Raw genomic sequence first — 26341 nt, forward strand, 5'->3', positions numbered from 1 at the left:
GCTACAAGATGGACACAGCAACCTTATGGCTCTTACAAAGTCACTAAAAGTTGCTGGTAAGTGCAGTGTTTGCACTTTGCCTGGAGACCCCGGGGGGGGGGGGGTGCAGGCGGGTGCAGGCGTCATCACAAGTAAGGTTTGCCTGTGCGGTGTGACTTCCCGATGACAGAAAAAGCATCAGGAAGAATAACCATGTAGCTTAGCAGGCGGGACAGCAATAGGGAACTAAAACACTGCAACATCAGGTCAATCTTCCATGAGTCGCGCAGGGGTGTGCTCTGTGCTACCCGTGCCTCAGTGTCCCCATCTGAACAAACACGGCAGACAGCATTCTGCTACCCTTCAGATCGTCTGGCCCTTCTCAGAGCTATGGGCCAAGCTTTCATTTCATAGAGCTCTGCAAGTTTAGTGTCTTCTTAAAGTTTTTTGAGATCTTCTTAACGGTGCACGCTTAGCCCATTTAAGTGAACTTATTTTTCTTCAGAAGTCACAACTCTACAATGAAACCTCCTAGGGTCTCTTAGAGCCAGAAATAGATTTCCACACGCCTCCCTTAAAACACTGTGCTCTAAAACTTGCTCTGTAGCACCCAGGGTTCTCAAAGCACCAACTCTTCAGCTGCTCGCTCTACATGCAGAAACGGGCGGGTCTCGATGCCTCTTCTCTATCCAAATGAGTGAAACCCTGCCAAGCTCCTACTGAGGATGATGCCACATGGTCTCAGGAGGGAACGAGTTTCTAGATAAGCAACTTCAGTGTGTGCTTAGGGCAAGATTAAAGCTGACAAGGAAATCCAGGGATGTGGGGCAGGCAAGTAGCTTCAAGGGCTGTGGGGGCAGAGGCAGGCCATGGCGGGGGCGGGGGGGGGGCATCTGAATCGATCGCTTGCTAGTGGCTGAAGCTGTGACATAGGATGCCGACTGCACCCCTTAGCTACAAGCTGAGGACCAAAGCAACAGTGCTCCGGGGCCACATCACCCGAGACATCGCAGGTAAGGGGTGTGGAGGCAGGGGAGGGGTAGAGTGGGGAGCAGCAGCACGGCAGGAAGGAGGGGAAACTCTGGACTTCGGGGGTTAAATATAAACTGACAGGACCTGGAGACTATTCATGGCTCCTCCCGGGGAGGACAGGGTCGGGGAGACTGCCTACAAGGCTTGCAGGTTCATCCACCGTGGAATGGGTAACGGTGAGGCGTTGAGTGTGCAGGGAGTGAACCCGTATTGTGTCTGCCACAGCTTCAGTCACAGCTTAGAACTCAGACGTAGTTGTTGAAGCATGGTCCGCGCAGAACGTGAAACTGAGCGGAGCAGCCAGCGGTTCTCCCCCGGGGGTGTTTACAGAAAGTATTGAAGCTCACACAGACAACTGAGGTGACTGCTGCAATGCCGGGCTAGCACACTTGAGACCAATGTATCTCACTTTCCTTAACTACGCACGACAGGTTCTGTTACATGGTGAAACAAAGTGTGTGTGTGTGCGTGCGTGAATGGATATGTGTATGTGTGTGTGCATGTGTGCATACATGTGCCTCTGTGTGTGCATGTTTGTGCACGCGTGTGTATGTGCACGCGTGTGTGTGCACACATATATGTGTGTGTGCACATGTGTGTGCACGTGTGTGTGTGTGCTCTAGAGCAGTGGTTCTCAGCCTTCCTAATGCTGCAACCCTTTTAGTACAGTTCCTCATGTTGTGGTGACCCCCAACCATCAAATTATTTTTGTTGCTACTCCATAACTGTAATTTTGCCACCATTATGAGTCATGATGTAAATATCTATGTTTAGATGACCCCTGTGAAAGTGTTGTTTAACTTCAAGGGGGTCGTGACACACAAGTTGAGAACCACTTGCGCTAGAGGCTGGCTGCCCCAGAGGGGGACAGAACCTGAGCCGGCCAGTGAGCACAATGACACTACATTATGCCAGAGGTAAGCAATGTCCGAAAGAACAAACCCAGGGAGCAAAGGTCAGAGGCCAAGAAAGGAAAGCTGCTGCAGCAATGCTCAGTGAGTGTGGCCTTGAACTCCTCCAGTAGGGATCAGGGTGTGACAGAGTTGTCCCTGCAGGACTGGGATTGCTGAATCTGTCATGGTGAGTGGCTGACCACAGTTTCCCAAAGTGACAATTAACATGACCAGTCACTGAGTAGCTGCTGCTGTTTATTTCTGCTGAAATACCTTCGCATCTCTTGGTAATGCCTAAATTAATATAAGAATCAAGGACATACCTCCGCCCAGAACTCCGCGTATATGTCATTTGCCGTCAGTTTCGTAACTGGCCATAGTTTCGTCACAGAACAAAGGTCACAGGCAGTCATCATCAACCCGATTACACGGTCTCTAGAAGACGACACAAAGCTGGTAAGTGCAGTGTCTGCCCTTTGCCTGGAGACCCAGGAGAGGGGGCAGGGGCAGGGGGGGGTGCAGGCGTCATCACAAGTAAGGTTTGCCTGTGCGGTGTGACTTCCCGATGACAGAAAAAGCATCAGGAAGAAGAACCATGTAGCTTAGCAGGTGGGACAGCAATAGGGAACTAAAACGCTACGACATCAGGTCAATCTTCCACGAGTCGCGCAGGGGTGTGCTCTGTGCTACCCGTGCCTCAGTGTCCCCATCTGAACAAACACGGCAGACAGCATTCTGCTACCCTTCAGATCGTCTGGCCCTTCTCAGAGCTATGGGCCAAGCTTTCATTTCACAGACCTCTGCAAGTTTAGCGTCACCTGGAGCGGAAAACCCTGACCCCCTACCTTCATCCTGTATCCACCGAGTCTGAGCGATACAAGAATGTCTAACTTTTACCAGGGAGAAGCAGCACGCCAAGGTCAGAAGAGGACTCTGGAGTGCGGTGAGCTGCCCACATGCAGAATGGGATAGACCGTGCTCCTCCAAAGCTCAGCTGTTTAGCAAGGATGTGTTCAAACTCAGACGCGGCCAGAGAGAGGAGGTTCTCCATTTAGCTTCTTGGCATCTGCAGTGACGGACTGCCCGTCCAACTTGCTATTTGTGTAGGCCTTATCTAAGTATTTTCTCTTAAAGAAAAATAGTAATTGCTAAAACTTCAAAGAAACAAATTGCCCGTGACTTTGATGGGTTTCCTCTGGTGGTTCTTGGCCTAGCGAAATGAAGTAAGGAATTATAATGTCCTGACCTCGACTGGAGACAATAACACAATTTATGAAGACCATTCATTTATCGCCGGAGATGCAGAACTGTGTCAGAGGTGAGACAGTATCAATGCTTCTAGCTGGCATGTATGCAGTGAGTCTGAGGGACACGGGGCTGCCAGTGGGTTTCTACATTGGAGACACAGCCTGGACCAATGGGAATGGTTCCTCAGGGTCATCTGTCAAGGTCGCAGGGGGCTGGCCCCTAGCTCTCACTACAGGTTCCTGAAAGCTACATCAAGCTATTATTTGCCATCAGCCCATTTCCTTTCCTTCACTCCCTAACCTCCACAATCTGGCTTTTCAAAGGGAATATCCCGAGGGCTTGTTACATCTGCTACAGGTCACTTCGAATAACTGAGAGATGCTCAACAGTCATGTGTTGGGATGGCTATGCCTGCCACCCCAAGCAGATGGCATTTCAAGACCCAAACAGCTTAAAGTGACCAGCGAAATGTACGATTCTCCAGGTCGGCTAATTTTTATCTTAAAAAGAAGAGCGGATTTAAATTTGGGCATCTAAAGAATTAAGTTCCTTCTTTCCTCAACTGGTAAATTCACCAGACAGATGGAGAACACGAAAATTAGCATTATATTTACAAATAATTCTTTCATGCAATTAAAGTAAGTCAATCTCATTCAATGTATTTCACCAAAACCCCCATCACTGTTATGTTAAATAGTATAATAAGGTTTAATCTGAAAAAAAATACATTTCTCATTTCAGAAGTCTGTAAAAGCAATGTTAATAGCAATGTTAATTGTAAAACGGGCAAACTTTACCCACTGGAAATAATCTCACACTTAAAACTGCTGGAATAAGGATGAGAACTGTCAAAATTATTTAGACAACACAATGCCAAGTTGCTATTTTATTGCTCATGAGGAAGCAAACAGCCTGGAAATTTGGCATGGATCTGTTTTAAGTATAATTACTGTTTTTATTCACAATTATAAATCAGTTAGATGGTCATGATCACTCGGAAATGCTAGAATGGATGTTTCAGTTTGTTTCTGAATGGAATTAGACATCAACCCTGAACTAGCCACTGTGCTGGGGGGGTTCATGCAGGAAGCACCCTTGGAATGACCTCACCGTGTTGAATGTGTTACAAAACTCTCAACAATTTTCTCAGGTGAGGAAAATGAATTAGTCATTAAGTGATACTGATTTAATGCATCAAGAAGAATTAAAATTATAATTCTATTAATATAAGAATCCAAGGTTAAATGTAAAAAATTGAGCTATAAAATACACAAGAATTTATGAAGAATTTGCATCGCTGTGGGGCTTGATAAGAATAACAACAGATGTGGTGTCATGAACTGAGGTTTCTATGTTCTCAACAGAGACTCTGAGGCTAGAGTATCACAGGGTTTGCCTGGCAATGTGTAAGGACCTGGGTTCCCTCCTCAGACACAAACACACACTCTGGCACGCATGCACACACACACACACACGTGCATGCACACACGCATACATGCATGCACACATACACACATGTGCATACACATATGCACACATGCATGTACACGCACACAAAAAACAAACAGAAAACATGAAGAAAATTTGTAAACCACCTAAAGAAAATATTTGTGAAAAAGAATACAGACGTTTAACATCCTCAGTTAAAGACAGGCCAGATGATGATTTGTTAAGAGTAAAAGCTCAACAGAGCAAGCAAGCATTGTGAACAGACAGCATGGCGGTGCACACGGCGGCCAGCAAGTGTGGGGTCCTTCTGTGAGGCAGACAAGAGTGCATGGACCAGTTCTCGTTCTCGTGTTAGAAGATGTGTGAACTCCTAGCATGTCTGCTTTAAAACTTAGCACATGTATGTGCCTGGCAATATATACTCAATTATTTTTATTTCACGTGTATCAGTGTTTTGTCTGCATGTGTGTCTGTGTGCCATGTGAATTCCTGATACACACAGAGGCCAGAAGAAGACATCAGATCCCTGCTTGTGAGCTGCCATGTGGGTGCTGGGAACAGAACCCAGGTCCTCTGCAAGAGCAGCCAGTGCTCTTAACCACTGACCCATCTCTCCAGCTCTGCACTATATACTTTCAAGGGTCATAGGAAAGACCCCATGGGCCAACTTTATTGCATCGTTTATAGTAGAAAATTCTAGAAACTGTCAGCATCAATCTGGAAAAAGCTTCCAAACCTTTACAACTATTTACATTACAATGAATTATAGATCTCTCTAAAAAGGGCCAGCTCTGATAGAAGCCCATTTTAAGGAGAAGGCACACAGCTCTCTGTACATTGCGGAACCCTGTGCACACCTCTGGAGAAACAGAATGCACACGGATGGGCATCACAGCAAGCACGTGGCAGCCGGGTGCAGTCTCTTTCCTGTGCGTATTTCTTCGTTCTGAAGTTCGTTAAGACAAACAAGCATTACCGTTAAAGCCGTTAACCAACATAAATTAGTCACAGCTAATTTCACGCCACGGGCAGAGGCCCGTATGCATTAAGCATGAGAAATAGCTTTTCAATTTGATGTTTTAATTTTTTATAATGAATATTAATTATTGTGACTATTTAGCTAAAAGTAACTGATACACCCAAGCAAGAGTAGGAGGACTGGTTTCTGAAACCAAGCATGCTTCATGAGGGTTGGATATCCCTCTGCAGGCACCATAAAGGCAGTGTAAGCAAACCCCTGTTCCTGCCCAGGGCATAACTACGAGCCCAGGCGACTTGAAGCACGTTGCCCCTGTGAACTGTGGGGAGTAAGGGGGAGCGGGAGGAACTAGGGGCACCAAGAGCCTCATGGGAGCTTTGTCAACACTGACCCATGTAGTCCTGGCAAGGCCTTGCTGTGCGTGAAAGAAAGATGGCCTCCCCTATCCTCCTGAAAGGTGGTCTCACACACTGTTTACGTTTTGAGCCTTGTGGAATGTGGACACACCCTGGCATGAAGGGGCATTCGCACAGCTGCTGCTGAGCTGAGGCACCTACACCGTTACAAGGGTTCCCTTTACTCCTACCAGCTGGGATCCGGTTCTACCCATCTGCTTTGCGTCTGGCCACCCAAGTAAACTTCTCCTGAAACCGTCCTCTACAGAGACATCTTAAGATCAGGTCTGGATGGATCCCCAGAAGAGACGGGGATGGAACATTAAGTAGCCGTCGTGCACCTTAGGATGAAGATGGCCTCCCTAAGGAGAGACTGGCCAGCCGGGTACAGGTAATCTCAACAGTGAAATGCTGGGGCAGCCGCCTGAGAGCCACCCGGGCAGGAGGCGGGCGAGTGGCTCGCAGCACACCAGGCACGAATCTGAGCCCACCCTGCAAACCATCCCCGGGGGAAACGGCGGGACCGCCGCCAAGACGCACATCAGCAAGGCACGCCCCTCGTGTGTCCTCCATTGAGCACGCGCACACACACCAAACTGCGGGTCTGGGTTCACACACCAGGCTTGCAGCCTTTGCCAGGCTGTCCTTACCGATGTGACTGGTTGTGGAGGTTCAGCGACCCCGTCTGGTACATCTCTTCCAACTGCTTCCTGTTCCCAAAGTACAGAGCAAGGTCGGTGGCGATGATGGCTTTGCGGATGATCTCCAGCACCTGCTCGTACTCGCTGGAGCTCAGGGTGGAGAAAATGTTGTGTCCTTCCAGCTACGGGAGAGACCAGAGGAAACAGGGCATCTTCAGGAATTTGAAACTGTATGGACAACAATGCCAAATGTGACTGTAGTGGGAAATTCGGGGAAACAAAGGGACTGTTTAGTTGTAATGATAGAGATACTGCTTATGTGGACCAGTTTGCCCATAGGATACCACCTGCCCCCACAAAACCCAAGTGACTTTACTACACCTTATTGTGTGTGTGTGTGTGTGTGCGTGCACGTGTGTGTGCGCGTGTGTGCGTGCGTGCACGTGTGTGTGTGCGTGTGTGTGTGTGTGTGTGTGTGTGTGTGTGTGTGTAGTGACGGGACTAGGAAATATGAAATACTGAAGTGGCCAGCAGCTTTTGTCTGGGGCCAGTTAACGGCAGTAACTTCATACTATACTGAAACTCATGCTGAGAAAGTCATCCACATCCTCAGCCACCTCAGGCCGCACGGCAAACAGCAACTCACTGTCCTGTACGCAGCTCACGAGAAGCTGACACGGTAGGCACAGTCACTGAAGGTGTGGGAATACCCAATTCACAGAGAGAAACCCAAGAGGAATGGCGATAACAGAGAGGGGTGCAAGCCTCCAGGCTGTGTCGGGGTGTCACGAAATGACAGTACCAGAGAAGAAACGCCCGCACCAAGCCAGAGAAACGGGACGCCCCGGCTGCGGCAGAGAGTGTGACTTGGGTTTCCGGATGGGTGGCAGACGCTGAGGATCTACCCCTGGCAGAAGCCATCCACAAAAGACTTGGGCATCAAGCGGAAGCCAGGACGCTTGAAAGGGGCCGTTGGTGGGAGGATGCGTTCGTGGGAGGTGGGAGGTGGATTAAACAGAGGTGGGAGGGTGGGGTGCCGGGGGTGCAAAGGCTTGAGCCTGGAGGAGCACAAGACTATGGAAGACGTCAAGGGCTAGCCCAAAGAAGAGCGCGGTGGTCTGAATGAAAACGGCCCCCGCAGGCTCATAGGGAGCGGCACTATTGGGAGGCGTGGCCTTGTTGGAGTGGGCGTGGCCTTGTTGGAGAAGTGTGTTATGGGGGGGGGCGGTTCATAAGCCCAAGCCAGGCCCAGTATCTGTCTCTCTCCTGCTGGCCGGGGATCCAGAGATGTACAACTCTCAGCTGCCTCTCCAGCGCCATGTCCGCCTGTGCACTGCCATGCTCCCTGACACGCAAATAAAGAGCTAAAGCTTTGGAACTGTAAGCCAGCCACAATTGAATGCTCTCCTTTGTAAGAGTTGCTGTTGGTCACGGTGCCTCTCCTCAGCAACGGAACGTTGACTAAGACCGAAAGGCATGTGAGGACGTCATACGGAGGCCTACTATTTTGCAACACAATTAAAAATGTAAGTGGAGGGATGAAAGGAGAGTGAGGAATGCTGGGAGTGTGGAGGGCAGGGAGAAAGGAGAGGAAGGGTGGCAGGTAGGCTATCCTGAGCCTTGTGGAAAGCCAACTCCAAAACACAACCTTTAAGATGACTTCAAATAGAGGCATTCTGCATGGGCGGGCAGTGCCCCTCCCAGAAGCCATTGACTATGAAATAAAACCGCTCTGCCTGATGTGGGATGCCTCCCTCCAAGTTGTTTTGGTCAGAGAGGCTTCAGAGGTCTCCCAAACAACTGCTAACACTGTTGGTTACCCGCATAACTAGCCCATAAGATCCTGTTGCTGAAGGCACCACACACTGGCTATCGGATGCAGAGAAAACAATCTCGGATGCTACGTTCAAAAAGACTACTCCCAGTTATGGCTACAAAGCTAAGATAGCACAGTAAAATGCAGCTGCTGCCTGCAGAGCATGCTGTGCAGACCCTCCCCCTCCCCTCCCCTCCCCCCAGAGCACTGCAGCCTGGCTCCTTACCTGCAGGATGGACACTGTCTGTGAGAAGTGGTGTTGCTCCATCGTGGACGTGGAGTACAGCGCTGCCAGGGGGTGGTCAAATTTCTGCAGGTAGCTATTACTGAAGCCTCTGTGGTCCAGGTCGTGACACAGACATGCGATTAGCAGGCCTTTGCGCTTGAAGAGATGACAGAATGCGGACGAGTTTAAGACACGGCCAGGAGATACATTCACACCATACTCATTTCTGCCATCAATACATCCGAACTCAAAGGAATCTCTGAGCTTTTGTGGAACCCTGGTCTTTGTTTTTCTACGTGTGAACTTGACAAGCAAATGAGTTTTTCCTCTGTAGCTCTGGGGAAGGGACAGGAGGTACCAAAGGTGACAAGCTCAGCTATGCATGCAGCAGGCAGCTTGGGTTCTCCTCGTTATAACGACATCGTTGCTGTTCTCAGCCAATACGCACAACATGCAAACACAGGAACGTGTAAACACAGCACGCCACACTGGAGTAAGAAAAATGCTAAGAAGAAGCCCAAGGGGCGGGGGCAAGCCTGCGCTAGAGAGAGCAGTCTGGGCCAGACCCAGCAAGAGTCAGACACCAGCAGAGACCTGTGAGAGGGAAGGAGGGCACAAGATGGTGTTTGAGAAGATGCCGGTAGAAGACCACACCCGAGCGAGGTCAGAGAGCACGCTGGAGACCTAGGTCCTCACACAGACCTCGCATTCCAGATGGCAAGGAGCAGAGTGAAGGGGCTCCCAGACAGCCCTGTCTGCATCTAACTGGCCGTTTTAGAAAACTGCCAAACTGCCTAGCGAGGTGTAAGGAATGCACTTAGGAGGTCTGCAAGCAATCACCAAGGGGAGGCAGGGGAGGAAGAGAGAGAGCAGGTCGGTGATGGGAGTGTAAAGGGTCAGCCAAGTCTGGATGCGGTTTCCAGGCAGCAGGGGGCTCTCTTTCTGGACTGCAAAGTCAGAAGGAAGTTCAGTGCCATCCCTACTGAGGACACCAGCGGCAGGCGTGGGGGATCCTGCAGGTGGCGAAGGTGAGTAGGCCATGGGGGCCTAGGTCAAGAGCCACGGGGGAAACTCTTTCAGAGGTGGGCAAGCGGAGAGTACGTGGGGAAGCTGTCTGAGTCTCAGACTGGCCTTGGGTGGAGAAGGGAAATGGTGGGATTCGCCAAGGCTCTGTGAGAACGGAGGAAGGCAAAAAAGTCTGAGCAATCGTGAGCACAGCTCGAAGGAATCTGAGGGAAGAGGTTCCCAAGGCAAGAGGAGGGAGGAGTGGCCACTGTGTCTCCAGGAAAGCTGAGAAACAGCAAAAGAAGTTAAATGGGGAGGGGGGAATGTCGACCGCCTCCCCCAAATAGAATACGACACACATTTCAGTGGAAAAGAAAATTATTCATATGAACAGAAAAAGCATGTTTCATTTGAATCTTTCCCGAGGAAGTCAATTGTTATATAGTTAAATTCTGCTGAAACCAAGGATTATTGTAGAAAACAAATAAGCCACAACCGAGAGTATAGTTTACTCCTTTGCATGCAACTGCGGTGTGTGTGTGCAGGGGGCGCACATGCGTGTGTGCATGCGACTGCGGAGTGTGTGTGCAGGGGGCGCACACGCGTGTGTGTCTGGATGAAGGCTCGGGAAGGGCACTGCTGCTCTGCTCCATTACTTCCCGCTTTATTCCTTTCCAACAGGGTCGCTCACTGAACCTGGAGCTGGGCCGGTGGCCAGGAAACCCTAGCAGTGCCCCGTCTCTGTCTCCCACAGTGTGGGGTTAAACTGTGTGTGGCCATGCCCACTGCTTGTGCGGGTCCCCGGATCTAATTCAGGCCCCCATTTCTGGAATCCACCTCCCATGATTTCTGGTTCAACTATGACTTTGGTCTGACAAGGGCACGGGGTGGATTTGTTTTGAGTGTGACTTTAAAGGAGGCAAATGCATTATGGTGAGAGGTGGCAGTGCTGTCCTGTGTAGTCACAAGTGTGACCTTGTTTTACGGAGAGAAATGGAGGCCTGGGTTTATGCTGTTCGTGCCACCGCCAGGCTGGGGGCTTAAAGGGACACGCTCCAAGTCCTGGCTGGCTAGTGGGTTCAGCTTCACTGGTGCCCCAGTGCTAATTCCCGCCACTCAGCTGGGAGCGTGCGGTGGCAGCTGTGTGGATGAGAAGGCCCCAACCCGTGTGACTCTGGAATTGTGAAATCTCCCTGGGTGGCTTCAGCTCTGGGTATATGGAACCTGGGCAGCGCGTTGTGTGTACCTCAAAGCCTGTCCCCTTATGGTGGAGGACACAAGATGGCACTGATGTCAACTATACAACGTGCTCAGCGTTCTCAAATCATCCAGATAAGTCTATGTTATCCAGGGCATGTGGGCATCATGAAAGATTCACTCTAGCTGGGTGGTGGTGGTGGTGGTGGTGGTGGTGGTACACACCTTTAATCCCAGAACTGGGGAGGAAGAGAGAGGTGAGTGGATGTGTAAATTCAAGGCTAGGATAGTCTACCAAGTGAATTCCAGGACAGCCAGGACTACACAGACAAACGCTGTCTCAAAAAAAAAAAAAAAAGGAAGAAAAAAAAGGAAAAGAAAAGAAAGTCACTCAGTTAAATACCTGAGCTGCAGAACCTGTCAGCTTTAATAAGGAAGAAAGAACTCTCCTCTCTCCTCTCTCCTCTCTCCTCTCTCTCTCTCTCTCTCTCTCTCTCTCTCTCTCTCTCTCTCTCTCTCTCTCTCTGTCTCTCTCTGTCTCTCTCTCTCTCTCTCTCCCTCCCTCCCTCCCTCCCTCCCTCCCTCCCTCCCTCCCCTCGCCCAGAGGGTATCTGGGTGTAGTTGAAATCTTTAGATCAACATTTCCAGTAAAGTGTGATCTGTGTCTGGGTACCGGTGCTAAGTTCATGCCGTAAGTTCATGCACTTTGACGGAGAGGTTGCCTCCCTGAGCTTTTCTGGCAGGGGGATGTGCGCACCCACCTCGAGGTCCGTGAAGAGGCCATAGTTGTTCTGAAGTATGGCGTACATGCAGTGTGCCACCGTGACTGCGTGCTTCCAGTTGTGGTAAGGAACCCGCCGGTAGTTCTTCTTCACAGACATGATGAAGCGACACAGTTTTTCCAGTTCAAAGCTGTGTGGAGAAGAGACTGTCACGGCAGGGCCAGCATAGCACCACACATGTCTGAGGAGCGTCTAGCTGAGGAGTGCAAATTCTGGCTCCCTCACACACATCTGGGCTCCCTCACACACCTATGGATTCTTCCGCACACCTGTGGATTCCCTCACCTACCTGTGGGCCCCCCTCAAACACTTGTAGGCTTTCCCATACATTTAAGGATTCCCTCGCATACCCGTGGGCTCCCTCACACACACCTGGGTTCCCTTGCACACCTATGGACTCCCTTATACAGCTGTAGCTTCTCACACACCTGTGGGTACCCTTACACACCTGTGGATTCTCTTACACACCTGTGGGTGCCCTTACACACCTGTGGGTGCCCTTACACACCTGTGGGTGCTCTCACACACCTGTGGATTCTCCTACACACCTGTGGATTCCCTCACTCACCTGTGGTTCCCTCACACACCTGTGGACTCCACACACACACCTGCGGGTTCCCTCCTGGCCAACCGTGAGCTCTGTAGTCACTCCCACTACCCCTTGCTTCTTCTATAGCCAGAAAACAGCGAGAGAACTAAGACCAATTCTGACGGCTCCACTCTGCCAGCCAGCACGCCGTCTACCCTGCTTTCCCTTCGTGAGCTCCTTGTGCTTACAAGCATTTCCTACGTTCCAGAGGGCTCGTGTGACCACATACAGCATCCTCCTGGCCAATGCCAAGCACATGCTACAACCCTCTGTGCACCTGACTACACTCTCAGGGAGAATCCAAGGCATTGGGGTACACTCATGTTGCAAGTGGAAGACAGCCACACCCAAATCTATCCACACAGTGCATGGAGGTGGAGGACGCCAATACTACTGTACACCCTGGGGCACACACAGCCGTGTGTCCCTCATTAAAAGCGCTCAATGTCCCCGAAGGGAAAGGCCTGGCCCCTTATGACTTCCAGGCAAACCCTCAGTAGGCTAAGCAACAATCGGAGCTGCTGGTCCCGCATTCGATGCCGACCAGAGCGGAGAAGAGACGAAGCTCAAGAAGACGGACATTGCCGTTTCCAGGGCAGCTACAGTACTCAGCACTTGGGCCGGTGCCAAGCAATCACGTGGAAAATGAGCAAATGCAGTCTTTGAATTTTCAGCCTGTGTGAGGTGTGAACCATCCCCCTCACAAAGTCAGGGAGCCATGTCGGACAGGACAGACGGAAAGAGTGACAGCTTGTGGCTGCTGCCACATTCCCTGAGAGACTTCCCCTTCCTGCCTTAACCTAACCAATACATATGGGGCTCCCCAAGCGGGTGCCGCAGGCATTGTGAGCTCTCCACTGCTTTAAGAGTGGGTCCTGCCTCTTCCCCTGCAGAGTCTAAACAACACCAGATGTCACCTGGAATGTAGGGCAGAGTGATGAGACGCACTAGCGCTACAAATCCAGGTTACCCATTAACCAGAGCAAAACCCAAACAGGTGTCAGCTATGGCTACAGACCAGGAAGCCGACAGCCCCTGCGTGTGCGTCCAACGAGCTCAGCCGGTTTTTATTAGAATGTTTATTAAAATGCCATATTTTACCATAGCCGTACAAAGAACCTGGTTAGGTACAAGTGGGCCAAGGAGGTCACCCCCGTGTTGGAAAGGAGTCGGCCGCACGGGTCGCTCGTACCAGGATGCCCCGCAAGACTGGTGGATCATGTAGACGAAGATCCCGGGCCACATGCTCTCAAAAGGGCCGATGTCAAAGTGGAACCTGGAACCAAAGGAGAGCCGTGGACTGTTAGGTGCAGTCAGGATGGGCACAGCTGGCATGAGAATCAATATGCCCTCTTATCTACCCCGATGCTCAAAGGACGCAAAGGGCTCGGTGCTCTGTCCCCGCCCCTGCAGCATCTGACTGAATGGAAGGGTCCCTGTGAGATTCTACAGAGTCAGCTGCCAGAGGCATCATCAGGGTAATCAACACTAACACACAGACACAGACACAGACACACACACACACACACACACACACACAGCATGCTGTCCAGGGGACACATATGTCACCAGGGTAACCGACACGAATACACACACACACACACACACAGCAGGCTGTCCAGGGGATATGTATATCACCAGGGTAACCGACACTAATATGTACGTATGTATGTATGTGCATATGTATGTATAAACACATACACACACACACAGCATGCTGTCCAGGGGACAAATATGTCACCAGGGTAATCAACACTAATATGTATGTATGTGCGTATGTATGTATGTATGTATGTATGTATGTATGTATACACACACAGCATGCTGTCCAGGGGACAAATATGTCACCAGGGTAATCAACACTAATATGTATGTATGTATGTATGTATGTATGTATGTATGTATGCACACACATACACACACACAGCATGCTGTCCAGGGGACACATATGTCACCAGGGTAATCAACACTAATATGTATGTATGTGCATATGTATGTATGTATGTATGTATACACACACAGCACGCTGTCCAGGGGACAAATATGTCACCAGGGTAATCAACACTAATATTTATGTATGTATGTATGTATATATGCACACACACACACAGCAGGCTGTCCAGGGGACACATATTTCACGAAGGTAATCAGCACTAATGTATGTAAGTATGTATATATGTATACACACACACATACAGCATGCTGTCCAGAGGACACATATGTCACGAAGGTAATCAGCACTAATGTATGTATGTATGTATGTATGTATGTATGTATGTATGTATACACACACATACAGAATGCTTTCCAGGGGACACATATGTCACCAGGGTAACCAACATGAATACACACACACACACACACACACACACACACACACACACACACACGTACATATATCATATCACGGTCCAGGAGACCTTATCAGATACGGCCTTCCATCTAAGCATTCAAAAACTGTAAATCCTGAAGTTACCATACCAAAAACTGTGATCTCATTTACTAATATAAATACTAACCCCCACCACCAGAATGAATGTGCAGCAATGGGGGTTTATCTCCAATAATACGGTGAATGCCAGCTTGGGGGAAGGGTGGCTGCCACGGCACGCAGTCACCACGAGGCCCTGCCTCTCTCTAGACTTAAGTGTGTTAGTCAAGCGCTGGGGAAGGAGAGCACAGAGGTGAAACAAAGTATCACTAAATTCTTTCATTTCACTTGGAGATTGACAGCGGGTGTGACACTAAATATCATTTGAAATACTGGTACAGTAATAACCGCTATCGTTTAGGTGACTGATTTCAAATTTGGTTTCCTGACACGGACTCTCTACACACCCCTGGCTGGCCCTGAGCTCTGAATCCTACTGCCTGAGCCTCCCAAGCGCTGGCATTGCCGGCTTGGGCCACTACATGGGGTTCCCATTTCAGGGCTTGCTATTTAAGGCAAGCAGAAGGGGCAGCGCAGCGTGAGAGCCCACCGGATGCTCCCCCCCACACACGCGTGCTCGGTAACCGTGGTGGTTTTTGCTTTAGTGAGGTGAAAACAGCATGAGGCCCTGCTCACAGTTCGATCTCTCTGCAGATGCGCGCTGGCAGGTTGAAACGCATGAGGCCTTGCCACTCCTCTGCGGTGCAGATGCTGTGGTACGACAGCTTCTCCATGGTGACCCTGTAGATGCACTCCGAGTGGCGGATCCTGTGGTACATCTGCAAGGCAGGAGAAGTGTGAATGGGGGGGAGCCGGGCTGGTTAGAGCAATATGGGCAGGACTTAGGCTTTGGGGTTCAGACTTGGGGTGGGAGCTACGGTTGAAATTCGGGAGATTCACTGTGGCCCACAGTAGGGACACATTGTAGCTGTGCACGTGCACACATGCACACACACACACACACACACACACACACACACACACACACAACCTTGAAGGGTCAGCACTCGTCTGAGTTACATCCTCCCTGAACTAATGTCTCCTTACCATGCATCACCTCTGGGAGAGAAATCACTATCTGCCTTTTCTATAGCGTTCTCTCTTATATTTTCACTTTAATAATAATAAAAAAAGTTAAAAATAAAACATGCGTGCAGTATCGATAAATAAATGCCTAAGGTCTATGGCACTTCTATATCTGTTAAAACAAATTTTGATAAATCCATGCCACCTAGAACACCAAACTGGCTTCCTTGGGAGGGTTTCATGTCTTTCCCCCATTTAATTGTATTTTTCTTCTTTTCTTAAGTGGATTTGGGGTTTTGTCAGCATAAGAGCAATGAATCCAACTGTGTAACAGACTTGTATGACACCCAATACAGTGCCCACGGAGCAGACACATGAACAGGGGACTATGGTAATGGACAAATGAGGGCTTAGCACATAGCTGGTGATGAGTGCTTACCCAGCAGGCACAGGTGCCTCACCTTGAGAGAGCGGGTGTTGAAGGGATCTACTTGAAAGTAAAGAGGCTCAGTTTACCGTCCTATTGAATTAGTAAGACCACGTGTACTTGTATGCAAGAAAATAATTAAATGCATAAAACAATTATATGAATTAAAAATAATTACACTAATGTGTGAGATAAAATTTAAAAAGCAATGGATCCAGTAAAAGGACCAGTGCTTACATGCGTCAATTAGTAACTGTGAGATTAGTTCGGAGAGAAACAATGTGTGGGGGGGGCGGGAACGAGCCCTCTACAAAAATTAATGTGTGTGATTAGTAGCTTCTCCGATGGTTCATGCTGTGTTGTAACATCGGTATAGGGCAGATGTCTTCCCATATGCAAGATCGTGTTTGTCATCCAGGGAATATGAGCAACGATGAGACGCATCAAGGATCAAGATGTCTTTTACATCATCATTTGAAACTACTTGGTGGGAGCTGGAGAGACGGCTCAGAGGTTAAGAGCACTGGCTGCTCTTCCAGAGGTCCTGAGTTTGATTCCCAGCAACCACATGGTGGCTCACAACCATCTATAATGAGAGCTGGTGCCCTCTTCTGGTGTGCAGGAATACATGCAGGCAAAAAGGCTGTATGCATAATAAATAAATAAATCTTTTTTTAAAAAAACTACTTTGGTATACAGTTCTTAGCAATCTCTGCTAGACCACACAGCTTTGGAAACTATGGGTTGTGACCCCACGTGGGGTCACATAATGGAGTGTAGCTGTAGCGCACAATAGGCTGGTCAGGCACTCGGCAAGGAGAAACCCCCTCTGATTCAAAGGCATCATACATCTGAGGTGTTTGTTAATGGGTTTCCCTGGGAAGCAGCATCGCACACCTTCGCTGTGGTGTTGGCTCTGCGTACTTTGGTCTGTGCGTGATGGTGCCCCCGCTCTTATAGGAACACCATGGATGGCTTAACTACAGGAAGAAAAGACGATGTTTGGGGCATCGTTTCCATAGGTAACTATCATATTAGCATATTTCGGGTTGTGTTGTATAAAGCCTACTGTTTGAGTTGCTGACAAGTTTCATTTAAAATACAAAACAAAAAACACTCAATTACTCCTGGTTTGCGGTGAGCACAGAATTCTCAACAGTTTCTGAAATGGTTCTGAATGCACCTCTGTCTCTTTGTCCCATATAATTGACACGAGGCAGTGTCCTCCCATGCCTAAGCTACCACTGAGAGTGTGAGGTCATAGGTATCTGACCACAGTGTCCATCCCCGGCTCCCACTGAGACCTGTGTTAGATCATAGGCACATGGCCCCAGGACCCTCTTCTCTGACTCAGTCTGGCTTCAGCAGCACCGGTCTGAGGCCACATACCCACAACCCACAAGTCCTAACCTATCCTTAGGCTCCTATTATGACCTGAGAGAATTTGGATGGCCAAGCCACCCGACTAAAGCCAGAAACTGGTGATCCCGTGTCGCGTCTGCTGCGCGGCCTGTGTCCGAGAACATGCGGAGGGTGTCGGGGATTGACAACACAGAGACTTGTTCAACGATGTAAAGAAAACTTTAAACAGGCCCCAAAAAGGTTCAAGAAAACTTCCTAAGAAAGGCTCCCACCAGAGAAGCTTCTGCTCTCTCCTCTCTCCCCTGGCTGGTTCTGCTCTCACACCAAAAACTGATCTGGGTGTGGCAGAAGAGGTGGTTAGTCTTTGGACAAGGTCGAGGTCAGGGTGGTTTCTGTGGGCAGGCCTTTTCCAGGAACTTAATGCCCCCAGGCATTGTATTGTTTTTAGTAAACATGTTTTTAGTAAACATTGTCTTACAGCTGCCTACTCCCAGGCAGAAGGGGAAGTGGGTCTCTGCTCAAGGTCTGGTGTTCCCACAATCCCGGGCCTTGCCCATCAAGCAACCTGTGTGCGTATAATGCAGCTAGCCTAGCCAGGACCATCCAAGCTATTCCAACCATGCATCAGCACTGACTGCTCCATGACTGAGCTCTGAGTATCACCGCCTAGTAGACTCTAACCCAGCTAAGACATGGGAACACCAAAATCAGACCCAAATGTCCATTCACTGCAAGTGGGCCAGCAATCCATGCCAACGATGTAACTGACCACGTCTAGGTGCACAAATCACAACACAAAATGTGACAGAAAAAAAAAAACCAAGACAACATGTCTGCCCCCCAAACTACCAACCCCATCGTAATGGTCCCTAATGAAAACTGCCTAGAATAAATTGCAAAGGATCCAGCATAACGATTGTAAGTATGTCCATGAAAATCAATGAGGACACAAATGTCTAAATGAATCCAAAGAGGACAGGAATAAATCCCTGAGTGAATCCTAGGAGAACACAGACAAACAGAGTAGTGAAATAAGTAAATCAATCCAAGGCGCAAAATTAGAATTCAATAGAGAGAGAGAGAAATACTGCAGAAAAATGAAAGTGAAATGAAGCCAGAAATGAAACATTCAATGAGCCCCGACAGGAGCCCCGTCAGCGGGAGCTGCGTGCTAATGTACGGCTTGTGAGCAGCACCGACTGTGGATCCTGGAGGCAAGGGACAGGGACTGGGTTATTAAATCAAAGTGAAAACAAAGAGCATGTAACGGAGCGTGCGAGACACTTGGGACACCATGAAAAGATCAGACCTAGGAACCGTGGGTCTGGATGAAGATGAAGAACTCCATGCCAAAGGCACAGAAAATAGTTTCAATAAAATCGTAGAAGAAAAAAAAATCTTCAAATCTAGATAATGAGATGTCCGTCCAGGTACATGAGCCTCAGGAAACAATAAATGGACAGGGCCAGGATAGGATCCGCCCATGCCGCATTACAGCCAAAAACTAAATATACAGAATGAGAAGAGAGAGAGAGAAAGAGAGAGAGAGAGAACCACACACAAAGGCAGGCGTCTATTACAGAGTGCCTTGCCTTGCCTGTGGCGTGACTTTCTTTGGGACAACTATGTATTTTCTCATTCGGTGTTAGTAGCACCAGAAGCATCTAAAGTGCGGCTCATTGCTTTAAATATTATCTTCTAAATGTCAAAATATTGGCTCGTTTGTCAGGAGAGGGCAGCAAATTTGAAACATGCCCTTTTTTTCTTGTCAAGGAAATGTGTGAATGATGTAAAAGTTCAGGGACTACTCCGGGTACTGTGCACAAACTGCAGACCCTTAGGCAGCAGGGAGGGAGCACGTGTGAAAGCCCGGTCAGTCGCTAACAGGGCTGAGGAGCAGCTTGCAGACCACGTTTACAAACGCTGAGCACTGCACAGGCCACCGCCTCTTCCTAGGTGCAGAAGGACACCTGCCACAGGACATTGGTCACCCCGGATGGGATGGGACTGTGTACCGTGCGAGCTTTGTGAGAGCTCTTCCGTGGCCCAAGAGCCCAGCGTGAGACCCCCACCAATGCCATTCGCCCGGAAACGCAGGCAAGCACCCCCTTCGCTTCCTCCCACACCTCACGGACGCCTCCTGGCAAGAAGGACAGCGTCACTGGGATTCTCAGTATTCGGTGCAGTTGGGCTGTTCTGGAGTCCAGTGGGAGTCCATGCTGAAGGTGCAAGCAGAGGCAGCTGTTCTGGGTATGAGATCACACACAACACAGGAGTTGCACGTAATATTGGTCCCCTGCACACGACATAGCCTTGTTCCCCGACTCCTATTTTTGTCACTCTGCCTTACGAGCTGGCGACCTGCAGTCTGGTTGAAGATTTTTGTCACCGTCATCATTTACAAAGCTATGCTGCTGCAAAATTAAGCTATGCTGCAAAAGACATTACAGCATATATTTTATTTAAATTTCTGTTCATGCATTTTTTCATCATTTTAGGTTGGGCTTACTCTAAAATTAATTGCAACATAAGTTAGTTTAATTTCGGGCAAAAATAAATACGTTTTGGAAAATGTATGCATTTTTCATCTTGTATATAACATTCAATATGAACATCAGAAAAATTATACAATCTAGGGCCTCCCTGGAAACTAAGGAAGAGGGAAAATTATATGTCTCTGCAACGCTTCATCAGTTACTTACATACGGCTACTGGGAAGTCATCTTGTACCCTGTATTAGCAGAAGAGACTTTTTTGTTTGTTTGTTTGTTTGTTCAAGACAGGGTTTCCCTGTGTAGCTTTGGATCCCCTCCTGGAACTAGCTCTTGTAGACCAGACCGGTCTTGAACTCACAGAGATCTGCCTCCCTCTGTCTCCCAAGTGCTGGGACTAAAGGTGTGTGCTACCACTGCCCAGCTGCAGAAGAGACTTTTAGAAGAAGCAACTGCTGTTGGTCTAACACTGAAGTCTGTGCAGATAACTTATCGGTCTTGGGCACTAGGACATGGCAAGGTCACAGATCCCAACACGAAGACAACTTGAGCACATGAGCGTGACCTCTCCCTACCGTAAACTAAACAGACACGCTTTATGGCTTTATACAATGGAGCAGACAGACCATTGGCTAGCTGCTGTTCAGAGCTAAACCCTCATGACAGTCTGGTGCCACTCACGGACTCACAGAAGGGGTAATTAGAAGGCACCAAGTCTTTAATGGTCACAGTAGACATCTAGTCACTTCAAGGTGGAGCAGTTCTCAAGAGCATGAACTCTGGAGTCATCTCCCTGAGTTGGATCCCTTTGCCATTAACGAACTGCTGGTGTGCAGGTAGGTACCCAAGTCCCTGAAGTGAGTGCACTGTAGTGACCAATCATGGGGGGCGGAGTGTAAAGGAAGGATGCCATTGGCTGGTGACAGTTCAGGTCTTACAGCTGGAAACTGTTAAGGTTTTGTATTGGTCGCAGATGACTATCGGCGCTGCACGCCACTTCCTGTGGCTGCTGCATCCTCCCCTAGGGAGGGCAAGAGGAGCCTGACACCTCCTGAGTGACAGTCATGCCCTGGGGCATCACCAGGAGCCAATGGAGCGTCCCCCTTCCTGTCTAATACTTCCTGTGGGGAGCCTGCAACTGCCCACAATGGACACCGAGGACTCGCTGCTGGGTGTGGGTCCTGTCAAGTTCCTGCCAGATTAACTTTGGGGAGGCCTGAGATTTACACTAACGTAAGTCAAGCACCACTCTCCCTCCCTCCCATTGATTTGAGAGTTTCAAATGGCAACAAAATATTTCCTAAAGTAGGTACTTTCAAAATATTGTTTTCCAATAGCATTAAACAATACCATTGTTAATATGAAATGGATTCTCTACACAGATCTCAAGACCAAACATGCACTAAACAGAATGAGAAACCCGTGCTGCAGCTGGCCAAAGGAACCCCACACCAGCAGAGGTGGCTGTGGGGCTCTGGGAATGAAAGCCCCAGTAGGACCAGTGATATTGGGAAGGAGCCTGCCCCTGCAGGGGGCTTGAGACGCAAAACTGTCCTCCTGGAATGAGAGCTTGGAGACTGAGATAGTACAATAGGCAGCTGGGGCTCTGAAGGCTACGCCACTCACGTACACAGGAATTCCAAATGGGCTCCAAACAGTAAGAGCCTGGGGCACATGCAAGGATAATTAAGCAGTCCTGGGTATAGAATGCCCACAGGCAATTACCCAGGATGAGCTGGCGTGTGCAAACGGATGGGGGAATGAATAAGAAATACAGGAAGTAGGGAGACGACCCAAGGAGGGGTGCCCTAGGAACAGGGAGACTTAAAGACGCTGCCCCAGACCGCAGAACCTGGTGTTTGCTCCTACAGCTCACAGCCTCTAATTCATGGGCATGGCCAAAGCACACAGTCAGACAGATGGGGTATGTCTCTCATCTTAAGAGAGAGACGTCTTCACCCCAGGCTGGAGGGTCTGAAAGTTCTCTCCTAAAGAGAGGCCCCAGCTAACTCTGTGTGTGGCACCTCTCCTGTTCAGACTGTGTAGGGCACGGGTGAGAACCTCCTCCAAATCTTTCCCCTGATCTGAGGCCAAGACAAAGCAGGGATCCGGTGGGAATCGATGGCGGCTTCCCTCCTGGAAGTGCACAGTGTGGTCTTGGGATGGCCACCTATAGACCCTCTGCATCCTTTCTCTTGATGTTTTCCAGCTAATCCTGGATCTCATGAGGCCTCCATCTTTGTGAAAGGCAGTCTAGCCTAGCCTGTCTGGCTGTTCGTTAAAGAATGAGTTGGGATTTCATGAAACTGCCTACACTGATTAAAAAAACACAGCATCAGAGGCGATGAGAGCAGACAGCAGAGGGAGCAGACTGTGTCTGCTGAAAGCTGAGAACCCAGACATTATCGCCTACAGTCCTAATTCCAGTTCTGGGGGGGGGGGTGCCGTCATCACCGCTCGCCTGCTGGAAAGGCTGAGGCTCGGAAGCACTGGCTAACTTAACTAAGCCTCAAATTTTTAAATTAAAAAAAAAAAAAAGCGCAAAGCAATGAAGGGTGTCATCATGAGTGACACTCGGCAGGCACCGAGAATCCAGAGAGCAGTCAGAGAATGACACCTGAAGGAAAGTCACATCCACTGCAAAGCGTGTGCTTTGGAAACTCCTTGCAGGCCAACTAAGCAATGCATTCAGTGCTGGATGACTTTAATATACACCTGTGTATACCTATGGGATATACCTCCACCTGGTCTTCAGTAGCTAATGACTTTGGAGTCTATTGACTCTTAACACACGCGTACACACAGACACGCACACACACACACTACACACACATACACGCTTACACACACACAATACACACACACTCACTCAGACATACACACACACTCGCTCACACGCACACACATACACGCTCACACACACAATACACACACACTCGCTCACACACACACCAGGGTGGAGTGGTATGTCCTGAGCTTCAGGGGCTGGTGACCGGCCCTAGCGTTATGTGTCACCTGTGTGAGTGCTCAGCTCCTGTGTGTGGGATGAATGACTGCCTTACCATAAATTTCATAAGCTTAGAGATAAAACATCAGGATTCAATTCACACTTGATCTCTCTGTCCTGACACATTTGGGGAAGGACTGACTATATTTTGGTTTTGTTTTTTTGGTTTTGTTTTTTTTTTTTGTGGTACCCAAAAGAGGCAGTCTAGGGATTCGAGTCACAGACTTTGTAGATATTTCCAGCCATGAGTTTGTGCCTACTCGTGTGTGCCTGGCCGTGAGTCTGTGCCTACCTGTGTGTGCCACCACGCCACTGACAAAGCTTAAATGTTAGAAGCCAGTTTTGTTGTTATCGCAGAAGACCAACCTCAGGTTTTTCTCTGAAGCCTTTGCCAGGGGCACACGGTATTCCTTACAAGTCCAGCCAGGTCATCATCTACACGTGACTTACATCACGTTCAAATTCTACGCTTCTCTTAGTATGGTGAAGTCACCCACATGACCGCTGTGAGACTGCAAGTGTCCCGGACAATGCCTGCAGCGTGGTGTCCCACTGGCCATTTCCCCCATGCCTCCAGGGTGGGGAGAACCTTTTGGCCCAAAAGGCACAGAGTCAGTCTATTCTCGGGGTCCCCGCTCCTCCAGGGCCGTGTTCATCTCCTACACTGAAAACCTTCTTTAAAGTCACGAGGCATGTGAAAGCTAGTTGATTCTGCTAATTCCAAAGACTTCTAGCCTTTCTCAATGGTCATTTCCCATCGAAAGTACTTTTAATGGTCAGTCAGCTCAATAAATAAATGTAGGTGCTGCCGGTCAGACACGCCCTACAATTCCATCAACAGGACGTAAACTAAAGAGAACAGAAGCATAGTTAGTGCTAATACGGCCCTGAGGTCTGCCTCTTCTCTTGTACAAGAACCACACAACTCAACCACACACACACACACACACACACACACACACACACACACACACACACACACACACGCATGGGTTAGAAGCAGCTCTGGGTCCACGGGCTCTTTTGTTCAAGAGCCAGACCTACTCTAGTTCCCAGGACCACGCACGTCTAGGCTTAGCTAGCAATGGCTAACAACCGGAGGCCGCTTTACACCTAACAAAGCCTTTCCATATGATCCGTGATCATAATAATGCGTTAAGTTAATGGAACATTCGGGGGAGGGAGGGAGAGAGGGAGCTGACGTTTGTCCAGTCACCTGCTCGGGGCAGTCAAGCAGCAAGACGCCTTTCCTACCGGAAACATGCTCAACACAGCAGGGCTGACCTGCTCGGAGAGAACCAGGGGAGCACAAGAGCAACGCCCACGCTCAGGGGCCTAGACCTTCCCTCCTACACAGCTGCACACAGCTGCACACAGCTGCACACAGCTGCACACAGCCGGGAGGGCTCCCAGAAGCCCACAGCAAGGGCTCCGCTGCCGTCCTAGTTGCTGCTGTCTCCTCTCCATTTGGTTCCTGAGGAGGCTTTGAGGGCCACACCCAGAAGTGTTCCCCTTTCTAGTTTGAAGCAGGGCCTTCCCATGAGCCAGCAAAGACCCCAACCATGGCGTGAGCCGAGGCGGACCAGGAGAGACGTGTCTTCACACTGATCTCATGTCTCAGAGTTGAGGAAAAACTCGAGAGCAACACAGTGTCTTTAAGAAGTTTTTCGTGAGGAGAAACACCTCAGCAGTGAAAATCAAAACCATCGGCAGCCACTCTGGTGTTTTTCAATTCGTCCCCTTGAAGGCCGGTTGCCCCGACCTAGGAGCAGAGGGTGTGAACTGTACCGGGTTGTGACAGCGTACGGGACCTGCCGCTTTGGGAGATGGGTGCAGCTGGGTGAGGCCAGATGCTCCAATGGCTCGATCCTACTCCCCAAAAACATCCTACGTTACTAAAGTGGAACCCTGCTAATGCCCACTGGCGTTACTGCCCGATAAGAGTCCTAAAAGTTCCCCTAATGGAGGCACCACAATGCCATCATAGGATCGCTAGTTTATGGCATTTACAACACAGCAGCATGGAAGACAGATAATAAACTTCAGAGTAGAACCTGAGTCTCATTTTATTCCTTAGGGACAGGACAAAGGAGCCAAGAGAGGACTAGAGGGCATCTTTCATGACGGTTGCACATGCACGCATTAAACCGAACCCTGAGTTTCCTCACAAATAGAACTACCCTGGCCAGTGGGGAGACATGTGCATGCCCTGCAGAGACTTTCTAGTGTGCCGTGCGTGACAGACACCAGACAACACTTCCCCTTTTCCCCAGCAGACGTGAGAAACACGACCAGTTCTTCACATCGCTCCGGGGCACACCAACAATTCTGTCTGAACAAACTCGCACCCTGAGATGCACACCAAGTCTCGGGAGCTGCTTTTCTCCCGGCTCCGTAAGGTGCTTCCTAAAGCGGGCGTGCGCGGGACCCCATGCTCACGGTTCACAGAGGAAACAGAAATGGGAGAAAGAGGAAAAGGAAAAGGAAAAAGCAGGAAGCCTGAGCTTGGAGCATACGCGCATGCGCGCACGAGTCCAGGGGACCGCTTACGTTAGCACAGTGCAAGGCCAGGGCGCAGAAGACGGCGAACATCTTGAAGTTGTTCTCATCCGTCTTGGAGAAGGCACTGCCGCTGATCTTGTTCACCATCTGTACCACGCCGATCACGCTGCCACGGCTCACTATGGGCATGCACAGAATGTTGCGTGTGGTGTAGCCCGTGTACAGGTCCACCTCCCTGTGGAAGCGGAAGGAACAGCACTGTCACCGGAGCAAAAGGCCAGTGGGGAGGGACAAAGAACCCGTCCCGCTATAAACCTCAACACAGCCTTTGTATTATATTGTATTATATTATATTATATTATGTTATAGCTGGTGTGTATGCATTACCGACGGCCAGAAAGGCACCAAGGGTTCAAGAAGCTGTAAACACGAAAGTGTTTTACTGTTGAAACATTTTCACAAACACCCAGGCTCGTTTGATCTTGTTTAGAACGGTCCACTGCTAGAGGCTCCTGGTCTATCGACGGGGCTCTCCGCGTAGTAGGTGATTGATTGGGGGAGGGGGGATGAAGTGCAGGAAGTCTGGTACACAGTGTCTTCCATGGAACTTGGCCATATTTATGAGACCTACTGGTAACTTGCATTTTCAACAGGGAGTGCTCACATTTAAGATTTAGAGCTGGAGTGAGCCTCCATGCCTATCACCCAAGCAGCGCCCAGCCACCTTCATCTGTGGGAGGGTGTGCGACACGATCAGGGTGCGCGGCTCACGGAGCAAAGCTCCTTGCTATCTATTGTGTCCTGCAGAGTGGAGGGTTCGCTGACCCCTGATCTGAGGAGATGCTTTTAGAAGGAGTGACTGG

At 49.4% G+C, this 26341-nt stretch overlaps 1 protein-coding gene across 6 annotated transcripts in view; it reads right to left on the reverse strand.

Annotated features, from left to right (window-relative positions):
* Pde10a (phosphodiesterase 10A) overlaps positions 1–26341 on the reverse strand; it is a 399000-nt gene that overhangs the window by 10365 nt on the left and 362294 nt on the right. For all 6 annotated transcript variants that reach the window (XM_013122751.3, XM_013122749.3, XM_005083007.4 and 3 more), the window contains 7 exons: positions 25527–25713; positions 15299–15441; positions 13424–13507; positions 11622–11772; positions 8659–8814; positions 6626–6798; positions 2228–2339 (listed from right to left, as the gene is read on the reverse strand). In XM_013122751.3, the coding sequence (XP_012978205.1) occupies positions 2228–2339; positions 6626–6798; positions 8659–8814; positions 11622–11772; positions 13424–13507; positions 15299–15441; positions 25527–25713 (1006 nt within the window). The remainder of the gene's footprint in view (positions 1–2227; positions 2340–6625; positions 6799–8658; positions 8815–11621; positions 11773–13423; positions 13508–15298; positions 15442–25526; positions 25714–26341) is intronic.

The sequence above is a fragment of the Mesocricetus auratus genome, unplaced genomic scaffold, assembly GCF_017639785.1.
Source record: "Mesocricetus auratus isolate SY011 unplaced genomic scaffold, BCM_Maur_2.0 Super-Scaffold_100018, whole genome shotgun sequence".
NCBI classification, from domain to species: Eukaryota; Metazoa; Chordata; class Mammalia; order Rodentia; family Cricetidae; genus Mesocricetus; species Mesocricetus auratus.